At 47.5% G+C, this 26,828-nt stretch overlaps 1 protein-coding gene across 1 annotated transcript; it reads left to right on the top strand.

The window, feature by feature from the left end:
* The first annotated feature begins 23,102 nt into the window (after positions 1-23,102).
* Positions 23,103-24,133, top strand: Znf74 (zinc finger protein 74). Its single transcript, XM_051150520.1, is given in 7 exon segments — positions 23,103-23,416; positions 23,472-23,557; positions 23,560-23,645; positions 23,648-23,698; positions 23,701-23,736; positions 23,739-23,826; positions 23,829-24,133. Coding segments are annotated over 7 exon segments (966 nt in total).
* The last annotated feature ends 2,695 nt before the right edge of the window (positions 24,134-26,828 follow it).

Genomic DNA, 26,828 nt, shown 5'->3' with positions numbered 1-26,828 from the left:
CAGTCCAGGCTGGTGTCATTTTTGTAGCCACCTATCTTCTTCGGAGACCTAGGGTCCCCACTAGGCTCTGGCATTCCTGCCTACCGTGGGAAGCTTTTTCATTAAACACTCTAAACGCCATACTCAACAGATATCTGAAGAATGTGAGGACCATCTATTAAGTATACCAGAGTTAATTAGATCCACCTGCCCCAAGGACCAGGTGACTTCCTGGAATGCTGGGAGTTGTAGTTCTTAGAAGATAACAAAGACTCATGGGAAAGTACCATTGCCTGTGGGTGTTGTCCATAAGAAGCACTACAACACATGTCTGGGGACACACAGCCGGAAGTTCCAGGGAGTGGTCCTGACCAGAGTCCATCTCGTGGTCAGTATTTAGTATTTAATAAAGCTTGCTTCAGCTGAGCATGGTGGTGCACACCTTTAATCCCAGCACTCAGGAGGCAGAGGCTGGCAGATCTCTGTGAGTGCAAGGCCAGACTGGTTTACGAAGCAAGTCCAGGATAGCTAAATATACACACAGAGAAACCTTGTCTCAAAAAACAAAACAAGAAAAAAAGGGGTGGGGGGAAGAAAACTTGCTTCAAATATGGCCCAAAATGGTGGAATTGTTTTTTCTCTGGTGAATATTGGGATTAACAGAAGCTAAATAAAGTTTGTCACTACATTAATTACATAACAGTTTACAGGTTAGTACCTTTTTTAAGAATAGAATTTTACAGAATTTTTAAGATTAGAATTTATCCCTCTTAAGTTTGAACCTTAAACATTTGAGTTGAAGATTCCTTGGCATCAAAATAAAACTTTAAGCCATAAATGCAGTCCACAGAGAGACTTGGAACTTAATCTTTTATAGATTACCACTACAGAATATCAGGGTTTTTTTTTTTATAAATTAATGTTATAATATATGATAAATATGCCATGCAACAGATCTGGTATGAAAGGAGATTCATTGTGGGAAAGAGGGGAAGAGAAGAGAAAAGGGGAGGGCACCTATGACAGAAAGAAACAGAGACAGACAGACAGACAGACATAGGGAGAGAGCCGGAGAGACCAGGAGAGAGAGTGCAGCATGGCAGGCAGGTCCTGTTATCTGCAGCGCACCTGTTGACAGCAGATGATGACGTCAGAAGTTGCTAGGCAACCTTTTTGTTTAACTTTAAAAAATGAGTTAGGAAGGGATGGTGAGGCGGGAATAAGGACATTGGACTGCTTCTCACTCAAGACAAATTAAAGTATATAAACACAGGTTCCCGGCTGCTGTGCAATGGGGTTGGGGGTGGGGTGTGAACCAAAATGTTCGGATTGTATGGTGAAGGCGGAGGGGAAGCCCCAGCCTGGAAAGTTCAGAGTAGAGGGTGGGGTACGCAAGCCACGCCTTGCAGCAGGTAGGAACTGAGGGATGCTTGGAGAACCTGGAGCTGCTTCTCTGTTGGTAATAAATGTGGTGAAGAAATCATCTTTGGTTCTTCCTGCTGACATGGGGGAGTGGGCAAACGGCTGGAATTTTGGCAGAGTCCGGTAAGAGCAGGCTGCCCTACTTGCCGTCCAGGATCTGAGAATATCTGTGGCTAGGAGGGAAAATGCATGTCCACCTGAGGTAGCCTGTGAGGTTAGATTGAAGTACCTGTGGGTAGCTGCTTTGGCACAGTCTTGGGTGTAGGAAACACCCAGACCTAACAGGATATGGGAATGTGTGTGTGTGTGTGTGTGTGTGTGTGTGTGTGTGTGTGTGTGTGTGTGTGTGTGTCCTTCTTATAACCGCCTAGGCTTTCACTTGCATCTGTTAACCTTAAAACACCTTCTTAGACCCTAGAATATTCTCTTGGGTCCTCATAACTTAAATGTCTGTGTTTTTAGGCCTTATGTAAACTTTACTTCTTTCTTCCTACCCAATTATTTATCATGAGACACAGATAGACTGCTGAGAGCAGTTGCTGTTCTTTAGCTAAAGGAATAGTAATAAGTCTGAGACCTGCTTTTCTGAGTCTGGTAACAAAGTAGACTTTGTTTAGACCTTGTGATTTTAACGAGCTAATGAACTGACTAATGGCTAACAGGGTGGGTTACCTTGGGGTGAGGAGTTAATTGTCTGTTTTAGCTCAGCTACCAATGAGATCAGAGACCTGAGAAGGATAAATTGTAACCTAGATGAATCTACGTATCAAAATGGCAGAGTCGGTAGTCCACTACCTAGATAGTTGTCTTAGGTTCCTGGGTCTCCATGTCAGTTTGGGCAGAGACAGTCCAGCCATCAGGCACAGAAGACAAGAAGGTTTTTTTCTATGGAGGAAGAAAATGGGAGAGATTGACCTCACCTCGGTTTCAGCAACATGAGACAATAACTCTCCAGTTTTCCTGTTTGTCAACAGGGTCCCAGCAGCAGGTGAGGCACTGGGGGCAGTCTTGCCAGAGGCTAGTGTTCCACAACCTAGGGTTGAAGTCATCTGCCATGCCCAAACCTTCTCGGAAACCTTAGGGAGCTACTGTTCGGATGTGGGAGTCTCTGTCTGTCATGCATATGTTAAATGCCCTATTCATCAGGCCTCTGGCAAGCTTGAGGGATAGCATGTCTGAGTTAATCTTTGTCTTTTTTTTTTATCTGTTCTAGACTACACCTTGCAAACACAACCCATAATGTTATGACCCTGTAATTATTCCAAATCTGTACATAAGTGTTTGAGGACCATGTCTGTCTCAACTAGATCTAAATAGATAAGCTTTGCTTGTTTTTAGTTACTTTTTTTAAACTTTGAAAATATGTATGGGAGTCTAAATAAAGCTTAATCCTGTAATTAATCACATTGGTTCTTAGCATGACTATAAATATATTTTGAACACTTTAAAAGATTTGATCATTTTAAGATGACTGATTATTAACTTGCATTTCTTAATCATTCAAGACTAAAACTTTAGGTTTTTGTCCCTGTTCGGTTGGAGCCTTAAAAATCATAAACATAGGCTGGGCTTGGTGGCGCATGCCTTTAATCCCAGCACTCGGGAGGCAGAGGCAGGCGGATTGCTGTGAGTTCGAGGCCAGCCTGGTCTACAAAGCGAGTCCAGGACAGCCAAGGCTACACAGAGAAACCCTGTCTCAAAAAACAAACAAACAAACAAAAAATTATAAACATAGTCCATAATCTGGATAGGTCTTTATAACCTTGAAAGTTCACCATTACCTAAAGAACATTTTGAACCAGGATTGAGTTACATATGCAGATTACCCAAGTATAGATTTTTTTAAAAACACTTTAAGCCTTTTGTTATATGTTTTATTACAAATTCTTGTTACAGATTTTATAAAAATTTTTAACCATATTCAATGAAAGTACAAATCTGAGATAGCATTTACAGCAAAGTTTTAAGAGATTTTTGGGAGTGGAAAGCAGAGAAACCTTAGAAATAAGAGAATTTTGGAAGTATAGTGCAGAGCAAGTTTAGATATAAGATTTGGAGATCAGCTGGGCAGTGGTGGTGCACGCCTGTAATCCCAGCACTCAGGAGGCAGAGGCAGATGGATCGCTGTGAGTTCAAGGCCAGCCTAGTCTACAAAGGGAGTCCAGGACAGCCAAGGCTATACAGAGAAACCCTGTCTTGAAAAACCAAAAAAACAAACAAACAAACAAAAAAACCCAACCAAACAAACAAACAAAAAACCCAAAAGACTTGGGGATCATTTGTTGTGTAGTGGCAGAAGTTGTTACCATATGAGAAAATTTGAAAATTGAAAGTGCCAATTTTTGGCCATTGAGCTATACTAAGGCCAGGCTGTTTGTAGTCCAAGGAGAAAAGTGGGAGAGGGTTGAAAGATGAAATTCTTCAAGGGGGGATTTTTTTTAAAGCTCCCAAGAGAGAGCTAAGAAAGAGTACAGGTGGCCCAGATGTGGGTGTGGAGATGCTGTAGGACCCAGGAGGGAGCTGAGAGCGGGAGCTGTGGGACCGAGGTGAAGGCAGGAGCCAAGAGAAAGTGACAGGGGAGAGGGAGACAGCAAGTGTCATCGGTAGAGCTACCCAGACAGGTGTAGCAGGCCAGAGCCAAGAGATGTGAGTGGGAGGGTGTATAATGCTCTAGGAGCCAGAGAGACACTCACGGCATAGACAAGGAGAGGAATGATTAAAGCACATGGAGGGAAGAAGTAGCTGAAAAGTTGTATTCTAGAACTTGGGGTAAAATCTGATGGATGGCAGGAGCCAATAGAAACAGATGAACTATACATACCTTAGGGAGTCGGATCAGCAGCTTGGTTAGAAAGGCTGAGTTCCTTGGCAAGAAACTCATATATGCCAACCATGGGACTTCAGCACTGGATGAATGAAAAAAGATAAATAAAAAAGAAACAACATGACTGCTCCTAGGTATGATGGACCTTCTGGTTTATTGTCACTATGAAGGAGAGCATAGGCAGAGGCAGGGACATCTGGGAGAGTTGGTAATGAACATGACTCTGGGCCAGGCCATTTAAGGAGATGAGGAGGGGAAAGGAGAGAACCAGAAGACCAGGAGGGCAAGGAGTGAAGAATTATGAAAAAAGGGCTGGAGAGATGGTTCAGAGGTGAAGAGTGCTGGCTGCTCTTCCAAAAGTCCTGAGTTCAATTCCCAGCAACCACATGGTGGCTCACAACCATCTACAGTGAGATCTGGTGCCCTCCTCTAGCCTGCAGGTGTATACACAGGCAGAACACTATACATAATAAATAAATAAATAAATAAATAAATAAATAAATAAATCAGAAGAAGAGGAGGAAGAAGAGAGCAGCATAGCCACAATGGGTGGCTTACACAGGGAAAGGCAACTGGGAGACGGGGCTGGAAGCTCCAGTCTCTGGGCTGGAAAAGTTTAGGGGGTGGGATTTGCCAGCCATATCCTGTAACAGGTAAGGACTGGGGGATTCTGGGAGAACCTGACAACATGGCCCACTTTGATATGTTAAATAGGCACCTCAGTTAGCCATATGTCCTGGCCAATGCAAGGGAGCTTCCTGTGTCAGTTGCCATCTCTTGCAAGGAGAAGCTTCTCTGGTGAGGGTTGAGAGATGGTCTAATATATGGGTCCAGTGCTAAGTCATTAGGAGTCATTTTATATTGTGTCCATTTAGCAGAATATCAGAATAATGGTATTGGTTTTTCCCCAAAGACAAGCTCTGGGAACCAATGAAGAGGAGAGAAAAGAAAGTCTTGGCGCTTCCTTGGTCAGGAGAATTGAGCAGGTGGTGAACAGCTGGTTAAGGGCAACCAACTATTGGTGAACAACTAGCCAAAGGAACTAGTTGTTAAGAGGTTGAGGAATGGAGGAAAAAAATAATGAGATGCAGGCACATGTGGTGCAAACTGAAAGATCTTGTAGCCCAGAATTTTATTTTTCTTCTGCTTTCCTTTCTTCTTGGGCCAACCCCAGTACTTTATTTAAAGTGAAGTTCATTTGTTTTTTCATTACAGATCACATCATGATTTTCTCATCTTTTACAATCAATAGAGCCTTTAAAAAGTCAACAGAGCAAGAAAATCATCTAACAAAGAAATACAAACAGTTCTGTATAACCTACAATAAAGCATACAGCAAAAATCAATCAATTTCCAAGCAGTGGTCAGCATGGCCTGATTATTATTATTATACTCTGAAAAGTTTAATCATGAATTCCCCCAGGCTGAAGCCATTGTGTTTACATGATTGTCTTAGCAACATAGCTTGAGCTAAATGTTCTCTAATAAAGAAAAAACTTGTCTTACTCCCAGGCCCAAACCAACAGGTGTGCTATCCATCTTTATCTGAGCGTAGGCTAACTGCCAAGACGCCCTCTGTTGTAAAATATCTGTAAAGTATGACATTCCAAGCCCACCTTCTATTGCTTTCAAAGCAGAATCTGAAGAAATTTTTCTACAGCTAACAGTATCTAGCCAGATACTGTTATATCAAGGTGCTAACTTTCTTTCAAGCAGTTTCTGCCTGACTGCACACAACAGTCAGAGCCCAGACAAGAATCTCTCATTGTCTCAAGCCTTTGGCCAGATGCCTTCTTTCAACATTCTCTGTGGGGAAAAAGTCTTCCAGTGTAAATTTCATTAGGGCTGGGAAATAGAGATAAAGACAGTTTCAGGAGAAAAAGTAGATTTCAAGGTAGTTTTTAGGCAAAATTATACCTGGACCATACATAATATTTGTCACAGTGGTGATCAGCCGGAGATCTTTGGAACTTTGTCAAGCAAAGCCTCAACAGCTGCTCTGGATGTCTAGAGATCATACTGGACAGTTGGAGGTCTCTGGACCTTTGTCAAGCAAAGCCTCCATGACTTATCCTCATGTCTCTGACAGGTTTTCCCCTAAAGCAGCAGTTCTGAACCTGTAGGGGTCACATATCAGATATCCTGCATATCAGATGTTTACATTGAGACTCATAACAGTAGCAAAATTACATTTATAAAGTAGCAACAAAATAATTATATTGTTGGGGATCACCACAACGTGAGAGAAATTGTATTAAAAGGTCACAGCATTAAGCAGGTGGAGGACCACTGCTCTGGAGAGCCTATGGCCTATGTAGCTTCAGGCTCCTTTAATAGTTCTAGGCATATGTTCCATCTCATGGAGCAAGCCTTAGATCCAATCAGAAAGTGGTGGGTCACTACTTTAATATTCGTGCCACTATTGCATAAGACGGTGGACCTCTCTTGTCAGACTAGTTATTGTAGTTTTCATGGTTTATAGCACTATCCAGCACCGTGGACATTATCCAATAGGGATGAAGCTTTCAGGAGAGTACCATCTTGATGTCTCCATTTTCTGTGATTCAAGTATGTGCTGTTTTCAGCAATGGAGCCCTATTCTCACATTCTGGAGGGTAGCAAAGAGCATTGGCAATAGCTTGCTGTGTGACCCCATTGATAAACAACTTGAAAAAAATATAAATCATTCATGGTACTGGGGTCCCTGTACCTCCATGACTTACAAAAAGGGGTTTAAATGGTTCTGCCCTCTGGCTTTGCTGCCTGCAATACAGCTCTCTCTCTCTCTCTCGGCCTGGTTCCACTGCCTGTCTGCAGCTCACTTGCCTTGTTCCCCACAGAGCTGGCATTTCCAACCTCTTGGTATCTCCAACACACTTGCGGAGTCACTTTCACAGCTTCACAAACTGGCCTCTCAGAACTTCAGTGCAGAAAGCCCCTGCTATGGGCCTGGCCTCCGCAGCTCCCTTAACCTCAGGGGAAGACTACAAACCCTGTGTGATACTCCTGTGTCTTTCATGACTCTAAATCCAGAACCATGTGGCTGAGGCTGGCAGAGTCTGATTTCTTGGACTAGTTTGTTGTTGTCCTTTAGGAGTGGATGGTTCCTTGGGCCTTTTCTTTCCAGAAGTTGCGGTGTTAGCTGGGTGAGGTCTTACCCCCGGCACCACTCCCCTCCTATTTCACACCAGGCTTTTCTTTAAACGTCTCGTCTTGAGCACAGTACTTGTTTGTCTCCCACGTTACACTCCCGGATGCTCTTGTTCTCCTCAAACTGTACATTTTATGTCTTTCTCACCCCACTTGCTCTTTTTCACTGTAGACCAGCGTAAGGGTGACCACCAGGAACATGTCAGGCAGTTCTAGGCTGGCTTAAAATCTCTTCCGTGGGACTCTTCTGGAAAGGTGGATGTTTGGAACTTCTGGACAGCCTCTGAGCTTGGTATAAAATGACAGAACTCCCTTTCTCAGCGGGTTCCCTCTCTACCTGAGCCCTAGACACCCTTGGTTTTGTTTTTGGGTTTTTCGAGACAGGGTTTCTCTGTGTAACCTTGGCTGTCCTGGATGAGACTCTTAAGGTGTAGGGATGTAAACATGTTTTTGTTTTAATCCCAAGTGTGGGCTGTGAAACATTTGTGTGAGGATATGCGGTGTTTGTCTGCTGAAAACAGACTTGTAAGAGAACACATGGTGTTTGTTCGCTAGAAGAGGAACTGCCTCTTCTGCAGGCATGGTCTTTCCCAACTGATAAACACCCTAGTATGGACTCTGAGTGGATAGAGATAGAGATGCACCCCAAAACAAGAAGTTCTGGCTTTTTGGTCTTGTTATTGTTTCCTAGTGTTTGGCTGTTCATCACTCCACTTCAAGACACTCCTAGAGAGAAACACTCCAGAGAATGCTGGGAGATTCTGGGTTCTGGCTGCTGCTCTGGATTCTGGCTGCTGCCGTTGCCGTCACCTTTGATGAACTTTTGGTTTGTTGTTTAACGGGTCTGCTGAAATCCTGACTACAAAGAGTTGGATTGCTTCAAGGAACTGAGTCTAAAAAGGTCTACTCCTGTTCCCATTAACCTCTCTTCTATCTAGGGTAGGTGGGTTAGAAGGGAGGATTAAGCATTAAAGAACCCCAAATAAAGTAGGTTTGAAAAGTTCAAAGTCTACAGTAAGAAGCGTTACATAACCAGCATGGCCATTACAGGCTCAACCTTTTCCTGATAAGAAATCTCTTCGCCAGCCAGACATGGCAGTGCATGCCTGTAATCCCACCACTCGGGAGGCAGAGGCAGGCAGATCGCTGTGAGTTCGAGGCCAGCCTGGTCTACAAAGAGAGTCCAGAACAACTAAAGCTACATGGAGGAATCCTGTCTTGAAAAACCAAAAAAAGAAAAAAGAAAGAGCCGGGCAGTGGTGGCACACGCCTTTAATCCCAGCCCTCGGGAGGCAGAGGCAGGCGGATCGCTGTGAGTTTGAGGCCAGCCTGGTCTACAAAGTGAGTCCGGGACAGCTAAGACTACACAGAGAGACCCTGTCTCGAAAAACCAACCAAACCAAAACAAAAGAAAAAAGAAAAGAAAGAGAGAGAGAGAGAGAGAGAGAGAGAGAGAGAGAGAGAGAGAGAGAGAGAGAGACCTGTTCAGCAAGCAAGCACTTGGGATTCCCCGGACGTGCTTACTCTATGCTAATAAGATGTCTTGGCTTTTAACCAATGACCTTTTAGCTGTGCCTGGAGAGCCTCCCTTACCCACAGGATAATTAAGTACTGCTTTTCTTCTTATAATAGGACTGTTTTGTTATATCTAAATTAAGTATTCTGGTACCCCTAGCTCCAGCAAATCAGAAACAATCATGGCCAAACCTTTCCCCACTGCTCAAGATGTATAAATCCCTGATTCAGGAATAAAGGCTAGCCTGCACTCTCACTCCACTCCTTCACTGTGGCCGTCTGAGACTCATTTATTCTGGGGAAGAATTGACCCCAGAGGCCTGGGGCTTGGCTGCTGGTGATGGCAGAGTTGCCTTGGCTCCTGGCCACAGGATTCAGTTGGGGAATAGAAAAGTGCCCTCAGACAGCATAGGGAACTGCTGCCACAGTGAGGCTGGGATCAAATGGATCTTTCCTTTAGTCCAACCAAATTGGCACCCCAATATGAACCAAAGTAAGGAGGATTCACACAGTAGTAGACTCTTTCTTTTTAAACTCTGTTTTATTTGGGGTGATTACTGCCTCTACCTTCCTTCCACCAACCCCTTAACCCTGGGTATGAGAAAGGTTTGTCGGGAGACTGGGTGCAGATCCCCCCTTTACTTCTCCCAGCTGTTTAGGCTCATTTGGGTTTTTTGTTTTGTTTTGTCTTTTGAAACAGGCTTTATCTGTATCCCTGGCTGTCCTGGACTCGCTTTGTAGACCAGGCTGGCCTCGAACTCACAGCGATCCACCTGCCTCTGCCTCCCGAGTGCTGGGATTAAAGGCGTGCGCCACCATGACTGGCTCATTTGGGTTCTTTTGAGGCAACACCAATCTCTTTTCAACAGCAAACCCAGCAAGCGGTCTCCTCTGAGCTGCTGCATTGATATGTTTCTCTCCATCTGCCACACTGTCCCTCTCTGGTCTCTCTAAACTGCCACATACCACACCCCGCCACCATATGCCACACTTTCTCTCTCTGGGCTCTTCTATTTCTCTTCCTCAGAGTCCTAGACGGAGCCCCTCTCCGTGCTGCACGAGGCAGGCTATTGCCAGCTGGCAAAGACATGCCCCACATGAGACAGTTATCAGCTTCAGACAAACTAAAGCCCAAACTAAAATCCCACATGAGACTAAGACAAAAAAAAAAAAAAACCAACTTACATAACTGAGTTTACAAAGAAACCAAAACTTCCATTACTGACAGCTTTCACCAGGCAAGCTTTGCCATCGGCTGCTAGAAAGCTGCCCGACCTGACTAAGGCGAGCCAGGTCATTCCAGGGCCTGAGAAAGTATGCCACATGTTTATCTCATAGACCTGGACATCCCAGAAAACTAGTGAGTGACAACTATTGCTTTTGTCATCCAGTGGGCCACAGACATCAGAAAGGAACTTCAACTTTTAGAGGGATTCGAGGATATGAATAGATCCCAGCTGTTAGAAGTAGCTCAGAAAGTCTTAAAACAGCTGGCACTCGATGGGGGTGAGGCGGGGTGGTTAACAGGGAAAGAGACTGGGCAGACTGAGGAAAAGTGCTCCCGCAGAAGAGGGTAGGAAACGGCTGGGAAAGGGTCAGTGTGCTTACTTTAACCAAAGAGACAGCTGAACAATAAATGCGCAGACTGGAAGAAGGAACAGAAGGGGCCATCCTGTCCCCCAGTTAAGTGGGAAATGACAGGGCTGGGGCTCCATCCTACTGAGATCCCAGGAGCCCAGGGTCACAGCAAAGGGAGGGACAAAGCTGTCAGGGTCCTGGTGGACACAGGGGCAGCACACTCTGCTCCGACAAACCTTCTTGGGACAGTCACCTCCTAGAAACTGGATGAACTGCCTATTCTCCCTGGGAGACCCCCCCCCCAGCCTTTGGAACTGGGGCCGTGTACTGTGAGTTATTCTCCTGTAGTTACTCCCGATTGTCTGTATCCTCCCCCCCCCCCAGACTGAAGGCCATCTGCTAAGAAAAGTCAGGGTCTCCAAACTGGTCAGCCTATCTCACCTTGAACCCAAGACACGCCCCTGCCTGCATCCTAGCGGCCTGCCTGCTGAGACCTCCCTTCCTTTTGGTGTAACTACAGGTATTTTTGTTTCAGGACCACCAGCCACATCATCTCAGCTCGTTGCCAATGTAAAAATATCTCTGTACGAGGTCAGGCTGACCATAAGCTATGTTTATGTTCAATGAGAAACTAGGAATTCCCCAGCCATAAACTATGTTTATGTTCAGTGAGAAACTAGGAGTTCCCCAGCCACAAACACAGCTGGCCCCAGCTGCCAGGCACATTTTCATGGTTGGCTAGAACTGCCTGTCTAGTTAGCAAAAATAGCTTGAGTCAGAGCTGACCACCCCCTCATCTACTTGACTTGAGACCAATTCGCTTAAAGGTTAGTTGATAAGACTTTGTCTGGTTGTCCAAAATGTTTTACTATCCTCTCCTTGTCTTCCACCCTTGGTTTTCCTATAAAAAGACTGCCTTAATAGCAGGTCAGTGTCACAGTTTGTCTCCTGAGTCCACTGTGCCCCTGACCGTGGTCACTCTTGGGAGGTTGTGTTCAATAACTGGTCATATCTAACTAAGATCAGTGTCGGAGTGCTTTGTGTGGCTTCTTCTGGACCCTAACACTGCCCTCTATAGGAGGAATACCTTCTCCATGGAGAACAGGCCCCACTAGGGAAAACCCACTCACTCTCCAGGGACACTACAACTACAGTTCCGCACAGAAGGAAACCAACCTGGACTAGCTGCCCATCAGGTACCAACCACTGTCCAGTTGTTAAGTCCTGTCATGTTGGTTCAAGTTCAGCAACACCCCCATGAGCCAGGGAAGCAAAACAAGGGTTCACCAAGCCCTTGTGACAGCTTGTGATAGGCAGGAGTTGCCCTGAACGCTCCATTGATTGCAGTCCTGAAGCCAGGCACGCAGGACTGTTGGCCCATCCAGGACCTTAGGAGGTCAACTGTATGCTCAATTTTCTTTTTCTTTTCTTTTTTTTTAAATATTCTTTTTTTAAAAGATTTACTTTATTTATTGCATATGAGTGCTTTATCTGCAGAAGAGGGTATCAGATTACATTATAGATGGTTGTGAGCCACCATGTGGTTGCTGGGAATTGAACTCAGGACCTCTAGAAGAGCAGGCGGCGCTCTTAACCACTGAGCCATCTCTCCAGCCCCATGCTCAATTTTCTTAACCAATATATTTTATTAACAACTTAGTAACTGAGCATATGTCACTTATAACCCGACTAACCAAAACAATAGGAAATGAGGATTAATGGACACAATAACCGTAAGGATATCAGTTCCGAGGAACGATTCTCCTGGCACAATCAGCAGGATTTCTTTTTTTTTTTTTTTTTTTCAGACAAGGTTTCTCTGTGTAGCCTTGGCCATCCTGGACTCACTTTGTAGACCAGGCTGGCCTCGAACTCACAGCGATCCGCCTGCCTCTGTCTCCCAAGTGCTGGGATTAAAGGCATGCGCCACCACGCCTGGCTCTTGCAGGATTTCTTCTGCTGGAACCTAGAGCAACCAGAACCCAGAACTCAGCAGGAGCTGGAGCCCTGAAGCCTTCCCTCGAGCAGTTCTCTCTAGGAGCGTCTCGAAGTGCAGTGATGAACAGCCGAAACTATTCCAAGTCTCCAAAAAGCCCTGCCTCCGGTTCTGGGCTCATTTATATATCTCCTCCCAGAGTCTGTTCACAGGATCTTTTCAGCTGGCAACAATCAAGCTCCCGCACGCGGTGGATTAACCTCACCTGTTCTCTCACAAGACGCTTCCAATCCTACACTTGGGATCCTAAAAAACAGGTTTATCTCTCCTTCAGTCAACAGGGTGGAAACCACTCAAGCCATGGTCCCGAACGCATACACTCTCCTGAACCTATTGCTACCAGAAAGAACAGTCTACATAGTTCTAGACCTAAAGGACACTTTCTTCTGCCTGCTCTTGGCTCTTGGGGGGGGGGGGGTCAGTCTATTTTTGGTTTTGAGTGGACAGATCCAGAATAGGGGTACACTGGCCAGCTGCCATGGACTTGGTTACCACAGGGGTAACCTTCTGTAATTCAGGCAGACGGTGTTGTTAACAAAATATGAATGGCCTCATAGCCTCTGAGACTGAGGAGGGATGTGACCAGGCAACCAGAAGTCCTCTGGAGAGCCTCCAATCCCAAGGACACTGGGCCTTTGCAAAAAAGGGCCCAGTTACATACTCCCTTCTCCACACCCCCCGCCCCTGCCCCCCTGTCACCTACCTACGATACCACCTGGGGGGAGCAAGACAGACATTATCCCAGGACCACATGCTGATCCTCATACCCACATCCAAAAGACACGTGTGGGAGTTCCTGCGGTCAGTCAGATATTGCTGACGATGGAGAACGGGGTTTGCAGAGTTAGCCCAGGCCTTCTCTGTTAGAGTCAGTGGTACCCAAGCCCTGAACTGGGCTGAGATGGAACAAATGGCTTTTGAAGCCCTAAAGAAAGACCTGGTGTCCATCCAGCCCTGGCTCTCCTGGACATCACCGAACCCTTCCACCAAACACCTCCCATGTTGATGAGACCTGGGAAACTGCAAAAGGGGTCCTCACTCAACCCCTAGGGCCTTGGAAGCAATCGGTGTCTTATCTAGCCAAGAGATTCCACTGTTGTAGTAAATATTAAAGTATCTAATAATGTTTAGTATATAATTAACCTATCATTATTACGGTGGTATTATCCAACCCACTATCAATCAATAAAAGACACAGACACGGCCGGGCATGGTGCATGTGAATAAGCTTGGTTCATTTCTCCTTGCCCAGTTCAACACCCTGCTCTTTCTCCCAAAGGGACTCCCCAGGATAAGTCAGCCTGGGGACTCCTGGAAGCCAGATCTGAAGTGAGTGAGTGGCTGACCATACTTCTTGCCCTGGATCTGCAGTCCGCCATGGGCCCACAACTGAGCTGTTTTCCAGTCCTTTAGGAGCCGTGGATGGATAGTGAGACAATCTCACTTAAGGAGGCCATAGTACCTGAGTCCCTTCCAGCCAGACTCAGCCTAGCAGGTGACTTGGCTGCCAGAACCTGCTGGGAGCAGCTTCCCTCCAGCACCTCTTTGGCCAAGACGGGGGAGACCTCAGGAATATTTGGGGCGGGGGTTGCTGGGGTGAGTCGGACAGGCATCTATGGAAGCCTTCAAATAAGAGGAGTAAAGGCTGGAGAGATGGCTCAGTGCTTAAGAGCACTTGCGGTTCTAGCAAAGGACCTAGGTTTGGCTCACAACCTTCTCCAACTCCGGTCCCAGGGGATCTGGTGCCCTCTTCTGGCCTTCTGAGACACTAGGCATGCACTGTGCAGACACACACACAGGCAAAACACTCTCGCACAAAATAGATATTTGATTTTATTGTAAAATGACAATGGGAGCCAGGCAATGGAGGCATACACTTAATCCCAGCACTCAGGTGGCAGAAGCAGGCAGGTCTCTGAGTTCAAGGCCAGCCTGGTTTCCAGGACAGTCACAGACAGCTACACAGAGAAACCCTGTCTCGAAAAACAAACAAGCAAGCAAAAGGCAATGGTAGGAGTGTGTGTGTGTCCTTGTGTGTGTTGCTCAGAATCGGGTCTTGGCATAGTGCTTTTGTGGAAAAGTGTGTAGATTTAAAGAATCTGCAGGGCTCACAGATTGGCCCTGAAGCCATTTGTGCAACCAAGTAGGACCAAGACTCTCCCGTTACAGCTGCTGGGCCTTTTGGCCTCACGGAGACCACTCCTACCCGTGGTATTTACAGAGATACAGTTGACAAGGAGAATATGAGCTGATGCCAAACTGAAGGCCCTTTGTTTTCCTCTTTATTACAGCATTGTGTTTCTGTCCATCCTGCACTTAAAAAACATGAAATCTGATTACAGGTAGAAGAACATCGGTTTTATAGAAAGCTGTGAAACATGCAGCTGGGCCAAGTGGTGTGCATTCAGGGGATGAGGTGGAAGGGTCTTGAGTTCAGTCATAGTTTTATTCTACATAAAAAGACCCCGTTGTGGGGCCTGAGAGATGGCTCAGTGGTTAAGAACACTGGCTGCTCTTCCAGAGGACCCGGGTTCAATTCCCAGCACCCACATAGCAGCTCACAACTGTCTGTAATGCAAATAAAAAATTAAGTAGATTTAAAAAAAAGAGTGTTCTGAACTTGTATTATATACTCAAGATATGACGACAATCAAGTACATATGTGGTCCTCAATTGGATCATAAATCCAAAACAAATTGATAAAAGGCAGTTTAGGACCATTGAGAACATTTGAAAATGAGTTATATGTTTAATACTATAATACTAATATTACATTTCTTGAGTGTGTTAATATTTTCATGAGTAAAGAGATAAAAGATGAAGAAGGTGAGAGGTCATGATGTTGCCACTCGTCTTCAGATGGTTTATCTAAGAAAAGTCTGCATATGTTCTGTGTGTGTGGTGCGTGTGTAGGGGACTGCCTCAGTGTGACAGTCCACTCCTTGTACACATGTGTTCATAGTGAAATAACTTGTTACATCGTGGAATGATTTGATCCTCCAATCAAAATCAGCCTTCCCTAAGTGCATCCACATGAAAACTTATGTACTGTACTAGGGTTTAGCCAGACCTCACTTTAATGCCTGTTTGTTTGTTTGTTTGTTTTTGAGACAGGGTCTCTCTGTGTAGCCTTGACTGTCCTGGATTCACTTTTGTAGACCAGGCTGGCCTCGAACTCACAGCGATCCACCTGCCTCTGCTTCCCGAGTGCTGGGATTAAAGGTGTGCGCCATCACGCCTGGCTTTTAATGCCCTTTTTAAATTTTAGCAAAAGATCTCACTTTATTTTACATTTGGATACAGAATGCCTCGTTGGCTTGGAATTCACCAAGTATGATGGCCTCCCTGGCCAGCAAGCCCCAGTGCTGGGATAAGCATGCACCACAGCCTGCCTTTGTTAGGTGGCTTCTGGAGACTGAATTCAGGTCTTCACACTCCCATAGCCAGATTTTACTAACTAAGTGACCTCTCTGCTTCTAGGGTCTACCTTTAGCTGGGGCGTCTAGACCACTTACATTGAATACTATTAGCAATATGGCCGAGATTCTATTTGTAGCCGTGCCATTGCTCTCTAGATCGTGTACCATTTTTGTTTCTATATTTCAAATGCTATTTTTATATTCTCTTGGTGCCTGTGGTTTTCTTTTCTTTCTTTCTTTCTTTCCTTCTTCCTTCCTTTCTTTCCTTGAATGGATACCAGACATTGCAAATTACATTGGTAAATATTTGCCCTTTTTGAAGTTCCTTAAATATTTCTGGGATTCACCTGGGAGTAGTAAAGGTGCTTTGCTACGCTGTGAGTTTTCCCCCCCTTTAGTCACGCCCTGCACCCAGATTTCAACTGCTAACACTAGAAAGGAAAGAAACAAGGCTAGAGGGAGAGAGGAATTAGGAAAATCCCTGAATCTAATTTATTTCTTTTTGTTTCTTCTTTGACCACAGCTACTAACAAACCTCAACCAACCTCCCTAAACGACCAACCACCACCAACCCCACCACTCAGGGCCCTTAATTTATGTACCCTCTGAAAAGTTACCAGAATTCCAAATGTCACACAATTGCAGAAACCATCTGCAGCTGGAAAAACCAATCATAGTCAGCTGCTGTGGATAGTCCAAAGCAGCCCCACATCCCTACACCTGGGATTAAAATGAAAATACATTCTTAAACTATTTCTGTGTCTTTTTTTTTTTTTAATTAAAAAAAATTTTTTTAAACATTTATTTATTATGTATGCGGTGTTCTGCCTGCATGTAGGCATGCTGGCCAGAAGAGGGCACCAGATTTCACTGTAGATGGCTATGAGCCACCATGTGGTTGCTGGGAACTGAACTCAGCACCTTTGGAAGAGCAGACAGTGCTCTTAACCTCTGAGCCACCTCTCCAGCCCTTCTGTGTCTTTTAAAGAAACCAAAATTCCAAAATTCTTAAAAATGTCACTACAGGTTGGGATATATGAGGCAGAAAGGAGCAGATGGGTGGCAGCCTGGCTGAGTGGATGGATGGCAGCCTGGTTGAGGGTGCCTTGAGGCACAGAATTAGCTGACGCGTACTTTCCTTCCTTAGAAATAATAATGTCCAGCCCGTAGTTGATAAGTTTTCAATAAAGTTGCTATGTTCTTCATGTCATATATTCAAGGGGTTTTCTTTCTTTCTTTTTTTTTTTTTTTTTTTTTTTTTTTTTTTTTTGGTTTTTCGAGACAGGGTCTCTCTGTGTAGCCTTGGTTGTCCTGGACTCACTTTGTAGACCAGGCTGGCCTCGAACTCACAGCGATCGCCTGCCTCAGCCTCCTGAGTGCTGGGATTAAAGGCGTGTGCCACCACGCCCGGCATTATTCAAGGGGTTTTCAAAGATGTATGTGTTTATGTGTATTTATATGTATTGGGGGCCACACCCGGCGGCCAGAAGCGGCCCTCGCAGCCCCCGGAGCAGGAGTTCTTGGCAGTTGTGAGCCACCCAGTGTGGATGCTGAGAACTGAATCCAAGTCCCCTAAAACAGCACCAAGTGTCCTTAAGTGCTGAGCCATCTCTCCAGACCCCTAACTTTCACATTTTTAAGTTTGTAATTCTTGGCCCTGGAAAGTAAAACACTCCATTCAACACATGAACAACAAGTAGGAACCCACTTCAGGGCCCATGGACTCGTCAGAGCGTCACGGTGTCTGTTGGGTCTCACTGTTAGAGCCCAGACTGCAGCGAGTGCCGTTCCTGCCCCATGAGCCTCTCTGCAAGGTGCTTTCTGCTTCTGAGGTCTGCTGCTGTCCATCCCATGCTCTGCGAGGTTCTTAACCTCCAGTTCGACACAGAAGCACTCTTGTCCTAGGCGAATGAGAATGTGTGTCCTGTCAGGAACAGGTGACGTTCAAGAATGTGGCTGTAGACTTTACCCAAGAGAAGCGAGGTCAGCTGGACTCTCCTCAAAGGGCTCTGTACCGGGAGGTGACACTGGAAAGCTACCGGAACCTTCTTGTCCTACCTAGATGAGCTGGGAGTCCTGTGTTAGGAAGGATCGCTTTAGCAACAGCGCAGGAGCATCTGGAGGCAAGGTTCGCCATGCCAGAAGGAGCCATAAAGCAGCATCCTGGTTGGAGCTGTGCTGGGTCCCTGAGCAAGGCTGTGTAAAAGAAAATAGGATCCCCCGCTAACGAAGTAAAGTGGGAGTGAGAAGCCTAGGAGCTGATTTGCCCAGAGCTTTCTCAGGTGACAAAGGTGGGTGTCATGTATGGACTTGATAGTGGGTGCTGCCATTGGGGTCTGCATGTGAGACTCTTCAGTGATTTGGGACCCATAGTTTTCATGTTTCTGGTGATGCCCCCCCGCCCTGCCCCTCATACTTACAGTCCCTCAGCTGCATTCTTGGGTTACTCTGTGAACTCTAACCTAGAGCCACCTCAAGCCAGCCCTGCCGCTTTCCTCCCCAGGAGCAGGGCCTTCCCACTCCACAAACCAGAGTGAGGCAAGGGAACACCCAGGTGAGCAGGTGACAGTTAAAGGATAACAGACCTCTCCATGTCCCTTCTCTCCTCCCCCAGTAGCTCTCCCTGTCATAGCTCACTTTCTTTCCTCAGCCCCACTGCTTTGGCCCTGTCTGTGCCTTCACTATTCCTGTACCAGCCCTTTCCTCTCTCTACCATGCTAAGTGCCAGCTGTGTGCCAGAGAGCACCCTGTGCTGGGACTACAGCGGTGGGCAAAGCCAGCCCACACCTCTGCCTTCCTATGGGGTCTGAGAGTGGAAAGAGTGTACACATGACAAGCAGGGGCCAGCGCCTCGCCCAGTGCGACAAGTGGTGAGGAGCAGTGAGGGATGAACAGGGAAGACCACATCCTTGGCTGAAGAGAGCCACCAGCTGGCAGATCCTCAGCAGGAGGCTGGCAAAAGTTTTCTTGTTTTAAAAAAAAAAATGGGGGGAGGTTGGTTGAGGCAGATCTCACTCTGGCCTTGAACTCACTATATGCCCTAAGCTTGGCTCAAACTCAAAGTGATCCACCTGCTTCAGCCTTCCAATTACTGGCATATATTATAAGCTCTCACTTCCTTTTTAGTGGCTTCTCTTTAAAAGTTGCTTAATGATCTAGGCAGTAGTGGCGCACGCCTTTAATCCCAGCACTTGGGAGACAGAGGCAGGTGGATCTCTGAGTATGAGGCCAGCCTGGTCTATAAAGTGAGTTCCAGGACAACCTGGGCTACAGTACAGAGAAATCCAGTCTCAAAAAAGACAAAAAAAATAAATAAATAAATAAAATAAAAAAATTAGTGAATAAGTGAATGAAGTTATCTCAACTTAATTAATAGACAGTAACGTTGAATATGTTAGGCCTCACAAGATTAAAAACATATTTTTGTAGAAAGAGACCAAAAGTGGTCAAAAAAAAGTTCTGAGTTCTGGGCCAAGAGTGCAGTGCAGAGGTCAGGTGGGTCTCTGTCATTCTCAGCCCAGCTCTGTCAGCCCCAGTCCCCAACCTGCAGCAGGCACCAGCATAGCCACAGGCCCACAGCCTGGAGTGTGTTCACAGCCCCAACTTCTTCTGCCTTCTCCCCTGCTTTTGCCAAAATCACAGTTTTACAGCAACACTTTTGTCTTTTGTATGTTTGACATATGAATCTGGGCAGACAGCAGAGTGCAGACACGAGAAAGAAATTACCCCACCCGAACACTAGTGCACACTTGTTACCCCACCCAACCACTAGTGCACACTTGTTACCCCACCCAACCACTAGTGCACACTTGTTACCCCACCCGAACACTAGTGCACACTTGTTACCCCACCCGAACAGGACACTCCAACCACTAGTGCACACTTGTTACCCCACCCGAACACTAGTGCACACTTGTTACCCCACCCGAACACTAGTGCACACTTGTTTACCCACCCAACCACTAGTGCAGACTTGTTACCCCACCCAACCACTAGTGCACACTTGTTACCCCATCCTGAACACTAGTACAGACTTGTTACCCCGTCCGGAACACTAGTGCAGACTTGTTACCCCACCCAACCACTAGTGCACACTTGTTACCCCATCCTGAACACTAGTACAGACTTGTTACCCCGTCCGGAACACTAGTGCAGACTTGTTACCCCACCCAAACACTAGTGCAGACTTTTTACTCCATCCCGAACACTAGTACACACTTGTTACCACACCCGAACACTAGTGTAGACTTGTTACTCCATCCCGAACACTAGTGCACACTTGTGTTCTCATCTTTATCCCTTTCCTGGCACAGCATGGCACACCCATTTCTACGGTGTTACTGTTGTCTAGGTCAATGGTTCTCAACCTTCCTAATGCTGCAATCCTTTAATAGAGTTCCTTGTGTTGTGGTGGCCCCCAGCCATGACATGCTTTGTTTGTTTGTTTTAAGATTTATTTATTACCTACACATTGTTCTGCAGTGGTGTGCATGTGTACCTGCATGCCAGAAGAGGGTACCAGATTTCATTAAGATGGCCGTGAGCCACCATGTGGTTGCTGGGAATTGAACTCAGGACCTCTGGAAGAGCAGACAGTGCTCTTAACCTTTGAGCCATCTCTCTAGCCCCTCTATAAAGTTATTTTTATTGCTACCTAATAACTGTAATTTTGCTTCTATAATGTAAAGATCTGTGTTTTCCGATGGTCTCAGCTGACCCTTGTGAAAGGGGTAGCGACCCACAGGTTAAGAACTGTGATCTTCGAAAAACCAAAAAAAAAAAAAAAAGACTGTTGATATAAGCTATCAGCAGTCACCTAAGGACAGGTTGAGTTTATGGGTGCATGTTCCTAGAAATATCACACCATTTGCATAAGGGATCTAGACTTCCTTGAGTGTCCTGGAAGCAGGCCTGGGGTGCTGAGGGAGGGGCAGCTGTGTGCAGGCCTGGGGTGCTGAGGGAGGGGCAGCTGTGTGCAGGCCTGGGGTCCTAAGGGAGGGGCAGCTGTGTGCAGGCCTGGGGTCCTGAGGGAGGGGCAGCTGTGTGCAGGCCTGGGGTCCTAAGGGAGGGGCAGCTGTGTGCAGGCCTGGGGTGCTGAGGGAGGGGCAGCTGTGTGCAGGCCTGGGGTGCTGAGGGAGGGGCAGCTGTGTGCAGGCCTGGGGTGCTGAGGGAGGGGCAGCTGTGTGCAGGCCTGGGGTGCTGAGGGAGGAGCAGCTGTGTGCAGGCCTGGGGTGCTGAGGAAGGAGCAGCTGTGTACAGGCCTGGGGTGCTGAGGGAGGGGCAGCTGTGTGCAGGCCTGGGGTCCTGAGGGAGGGGCAGCTGTGTGCAGGCCTGGGGTCCTGAGGGAGGGGCAGCTGTGTGCAGGCCTGGGGTCCTGAGGGAGGGGCAGCTGTGTGCAGGCCTGGGGTGCTGAGGGAGGGGCAGCTGTGTGCAGGTAGTGGGTTTTTTTTTTTTTCGAGACAGGGTTTCTCTGTGTAGCCTTGGCCATCCTGGACTCACTTTGTAGACCGGACTGGCCTTGAAACTCACAGCGATCCGCCTGCCTCTGCCTTCCCACTGCTGGGATTAAAGGCGTGCGCCATCACGCCCGGCTTGGTAGTGGGTTTTTAACCATATGCTTTGGTGCTGACTGTGCACTTGGTGACCTCTGCCATTCTGTCAGCCCCCCACCCCCACCCCAGTGTTGCCACAACATCTTCCTGACCTGAACCCCTTTTCTTCTTGGCCAGTTGCAGTAACCATCTGTTTTTACCGTAATGGCGAGGACTGCCATCTTCCAAGCTGTGTCTTCACACACACACACACATACACACACACACACACATTGCTGCAAGCTTCCTCTTCTCACACATTGGCAGACCTTCCACCAGCCACCTGCCTCTCCCCATGTGCCAGGTCCCACCTTCTCTCCCCTTCTTCCTGCCACTGCTGGCGGCTGAGGCTTCCAGTCAGGGGCTGCTTTGGCCTAGCCAGCCAAGGCCTCCTTACCTGGTTCCTGCCGGCCAGCTCTGCAGCAGTCCCTGCGTGTACAGAGCCATCTTTAATGTTCACCTTTATAGTTATAGTGCTCTCTGTGTGTGGAAAGGCGGCCTTCCCTAGGCCCCTCCGTCTCTGGCGCCTCGTCACCAGCACTCACTGCCCTGCTTTTGCACCTCACATCCTCACTTCCTGTCTTGCCAGTGTGCCTCAGCATGGCCCCCACCTCCTGCTCACCTGCCTCCAGCTGCCTGCTGCTACCCTTCAGGAGCCAGTTCTGAACGTCCCCTCCTCTCTGCAGCTGAGAACCCTACACTGTCCTGGGAGCTGGTGGAAAAAAATAGGCAGAGAAATTAAGTTTCTCAACGGCACCGAGTCCACCCCACGGGCACAGGAGAAAACCCTTGGTGGAGGGCTTGTAGAGATAGGCAGATACAACTCATCAAATCCAACTGCCTGGCCTCCTCCAAGAGAATATGCAATTTTTGTTTGATTGGGTTTTGTTTGTTTGTTTGTTTGTTTGTTTTTTATTTTATTTTATTTTATTTTTCTTTCAGAAAAAGGTCTCTCTACATAGCCCTGACTGTCCTGGAGCTCACTAGTAGACCAGGCTGAACTCACAGAGACCTTCTTGCCTCTGCCTCCTGAGTAGTGGAGTCAAAGGCGCCACCATGCTAGGCCTGCTTCCTGGATCTTTTTGAGAAACATCATTACATCTGAAACTAAATTCCTACAGAGGAAGGAGAGAAAGGCCCAAGTCAGAGGAAACATAGTGGAATTGCCTCTGGGCAGTCAGATATAAATGTCAGTGGTGAGAGAGGAAAATGAGATTGGTGCAGCCCCCCACAGGGAAGCCCACAGACAGTGTCCCAGGAGGCTTGCTGAACTGCCCCCATGCCCGGCAGGGATCCCGGCTTTCGACTTGGGTTTACATGAGCACAGTCTGTGGGTGGGTGGCAAGTAGCTCCTAACCCCCAGACCTCCTACCTGTGCCCTGTCTCAACCCTCCAGACTGATTTGAACCCAGGTTGAGTCTTCCTTTGGGAGACTCCCTTTGGCCACTCTGCTTTTATGCCTTTGGGCTTCCAGGTGCCTTTGTTTTTTTCTACTTAATTTTCTGGTTCACCTGCGTCCTCAGGTCCGCAACCCAGTCTGAGTTCCAGGGCCATGCGTATGGCCACCCACGGAACCAGTTACAAAATTGGGCTGACCGGGACTTTGATTCTGAAGCATGGGAGCCAGCATGGGTAGTGCCCGGTTCTGGGAGCTGCAGCATAACGCTATGTTTGGGACCAAGGCTGTGCCGTGGAAACCAGTTCCTATTGCCAACAAGGAGAGCCATGGCAGACACAGTGGGTCTGAGGAGACCTTCCCCCTGGGGTACCCCTTCTCTGAGCAAGGCACTCTTGCAGAAGACCATACCTGTCAGACACAGCCAGTCCGTAGAGGGTCTGACTCAGACCCACCAAAGGGCGCACTTACCGTCAGGAGAGCTCAGACGATCTGCACTGGAGGAGCACAGACAGCCCGGGGTGGGCATGTCTGCGAGCAGCCAGTGTGGGAAGGCATTTCTGCCAAGCTTGACCCTGGCGCTGCACTTACTGGGGCACAGGCACGAAAAGGCCTTCAAATGCCACCACGAGTGAGGCAAAGCATTCCCCTGGAGCGCCAACCTCTGGGAGCATCAGCTCTGCCACAGCAGGAGAAGCCCTTTTTCTGCCGTGAGTGTGCCAAGGGGTTCAGCTGCCACTCATCGGGCAACGTGCACCACCGCACCCACACCCACGTGGGCGGTGTGGCCCTTACAAGTGCTGCGCCTGCCAGAAGGCCTTCAGCGGCAGCTCAGCTCGCTGCTCAGCATGCACCGCAGAGAGCACCCCAGGGAGAGAGGCCATACATGAGCCGTGAGTGTGGCAAGGCCTTCAACCAGGGCCCACGCCTCATCCGCCACCTCGGGATCCACACAAGTGCAGGTACGGCTAAGCCTTCGCCTGCCGCTCTTCGCTCACGGGGTACGAGGAGATCCACAGCGGTCACAAGCCATTCAAGTGCGAGTTATGCATCCATCAGCCGCGCCTCAGGCTTGCCCTCCACCAGAGGACGCACACCAGAGAGAAGCCATTCAAGTGCCCCGATGGCACCAAGGCCTTCAGCTGCCACTCGTACCTCGTGGTGCACCAGTGCGTCCACCCCGGCGAGAAGCCCTACAAATGCCACCAGTGCAGCAAACACCAACCACCAGAAGAGAGGGCTTTCAGGAGCAGCGAAGAGTGAGGAGGCTTTCAGCTGGAGCTCACACCTGGCGCATGAGAGGCTGCACTGCAAGGAGAAACCTTTCACCATCCAGTTCAATAGGCGCCTGCTGAGCGTGTACTACAGGCCTAGCAGCCTGCTGAGTGCAGGGGATTCCGAGGCGACAGACATGGGCTCCATAAACATCTTGGGTATAGCAAAGCTCCAGCCGCTAGAAACTGTACCCTGTGGAACAAGCCCATCAATCAACAAACAAGTCACTGGCTACTTCCTCAATTCCCCAAGCAAAGCGTCATCAACTCTCTAGGCTCTCAGAACCAGATAGGTGTCCCTCCATGTGAAAAAGCTTGGCCTGGCCTTAAAGTGGTCTCACATGCTTGAAGTCATCCCACCGTCATGCTCTCCTTTATGGGGGCCGGAGGTCACTAACAAGGGGGTTTCCTGCAGCCCAGGCTGGGCTGTGGAGCTGAGAAAGCTCCTGAAGTTCCTGTTCAGACCGCTTGTCCCAACTTTCACACACTGAGGTTGCAGGCACACGTGGACCACCACACCTGGGTTACTCAGTGTCGGGGATTGAATCTGGGACTTCATGTACACTAGGCAACACTGTATCAGCTGAGTCCCTCTCCCAGCCTACAAGAGAAGTTGGTTTGGTGGTTTGTTTTCTTTTGTTGGTTTTTTTTCCGAGACAGGGTTTCTCTGTGTAGTCCCTGGCTGCCCTGGATTCACTTTGTAGACCAGGCTGACCTCAAATTCACAGAAATCCGCCTACCTCTGCCTCCCAGGTGCTGGGATTAAAGGCGTGGGCTACCACGCCCTGCTTGGTTTTGTTTGTTTGTTTTTTGGGGGGGGTTGTTTTGTTTTGGGTTTTTTTGTTTTTGTTTTTCTTTTCTTTCTTTTTTGAGACAGAGACTCTAGGGAGCACTGGCTATGCTGGAATTCACTTTGTGGACCAGCCTGCCTCTGCACGCTGACAGCTGGGGTTAAAAGGAGGGCTGCTACCACACTCAGCTAATAAATGCTTTTCTGAAAAGGTGGGTGGAGAGGCAGTGTACTGGAGGTGTAGCTCAATGGTCGAGCAAGCCAGGGAAGGCAGCCAGGCTGCAAACTCTCGTGTAGTGAGGACAACTCCAGCTTCTGCCTCCCGACTCCTGGGTCACAGGTGTGCATGGGGCTCAGCTGGAGAATAAAAAAAAAAAAAACAAAGGAAAGCGAGGCTTACCTCAGCAGGAGAGGACTTGTCTGTCTAGCACTCACTGATTCAGGCCCCAACACTACAGACAAGTTTGAATAGCTCTAGTTTGATAAATTTGCCTCTTATACTTTGATATGCTCCTTTCTGCTGTACATCATTCGAAAGTTCCCTGTGAACTTTTAAATTACTTTAAATAAGTATATTTTAGCCTTGATTCATGTTACAGCAGTACATTTTCCTGAACTCTGTGTGTGCATGTGTACACACATGCCATCTGTGGAGGACGGAGGCTGACCTTGGGTGCCTTTTTCTAATGATGTCCACCACTTCTTTCTTTATTTTATTTTATTTTATTTTTTTTAAGGTTTATTTATTTATTTATTATGTAGACAATGTTCTGCCTGCATGTACACCTACCCGCCAGAAGAGGGCATCAGATCTCACAGATGGTTGTGAGCCACCATGTGGTTGCTGGGAATTGAACTCTGGGCCTTTGGAAGAGCAGCCAGTGCTCTTAACCACTGAGCCATCTCTCCAGCCCCCTGATTTCCACCATTTCTTAATTTTTTTCATTTTATTTTATTTTATTTTATTTTATTTTATTTTATTTATTTATTTTTACTTATCAGTTGGAGAGGCTGCTCTTCAGAGGACACAGCCCTCACCCCAGAAGCATATGTGCACACAAATAGCATTTAAATAAAAAATTCTAAAATGTTTGCACAGGGACAGGATGTGCTCTGTTGTGCACATGGAGGTCAGAGGACAGCTCTGTGTGTGTGTGTGTGTGTGTGTGTGTTGTTGTTGTTGTTGTTTTTTGAGATGGGTTGCTCTGTGTAGCCCTAGCTGCCCTGGAACTGGCTTTGAACTCAGAGATCCGCCTGCCTCTGCCTCCCAAGTGCTGGGACTAAAGGCATGTGCCACCACCTCCCGGATGGGCACTTTCTTTTAAAACAAAATAAGGGCTGTAGAGATGGGGTGGGGGGTGGGGGGTGGAAGAGGGAGGGTTAGTGTTTCTTGCCATGTGACTATGAAGGCCTGCGCCTGCATTTTCAGAACCCGTGTCAGAGCCACGTGCAGTGAACCGGTGCACCGCCAGCACTGAACAGGGCAGGGACAAGAAGACCCGTGAGCATGCTGGCCAGTCAATCTAGCTGAACTGCTGAGACCCTGATGGTTTTTTTCCCAATTCATTTTTGTCTTACATGTATATGTCTGCATGTATGTTGGTGCACCACCTGCTTGCCTGGTACTCATAAAGGCCAAAAAAGTAAATCAGATCCCCTAGCACTTGAGTTACAGGTGCTTGTAAGCTGCTATGTGGGTGCTGGGAATTAAACCCTGATCCTCCAGAAGAGCAACCGGCACTCTTCCTCCTGAGCCATCTCTCCAGCCCCAGAGACCTGACTTGAAACACAAAGTAGGAGCCGAGCAAGGTGGCACACACCTGTAATCCCAGCACTCGGGAGGCAGAAGGTGGTGGATTCTCTGTGACTGAAGCCAGCCTGGTCTACAAAACTA

Source organism: Acomys russatus, chromosome 8, assembly GCF_903995435.1.
Source record: "Acomys russatus chromosome 8, mAcoRus1.1, whole genome shotgun sequence".
NCBI classification, from domain to species: domain Eukaryota; kingdom Metazoa; phylum Chordata; class Mammalia; order Rodentia; family Muridae; genus Acomys; species Acomys russatus.
The sequence above is the reverse complement of the archived record's forward strand: the minus strand, read 5'-3'. Positions and strand labels throughout refer to the sequence as shown.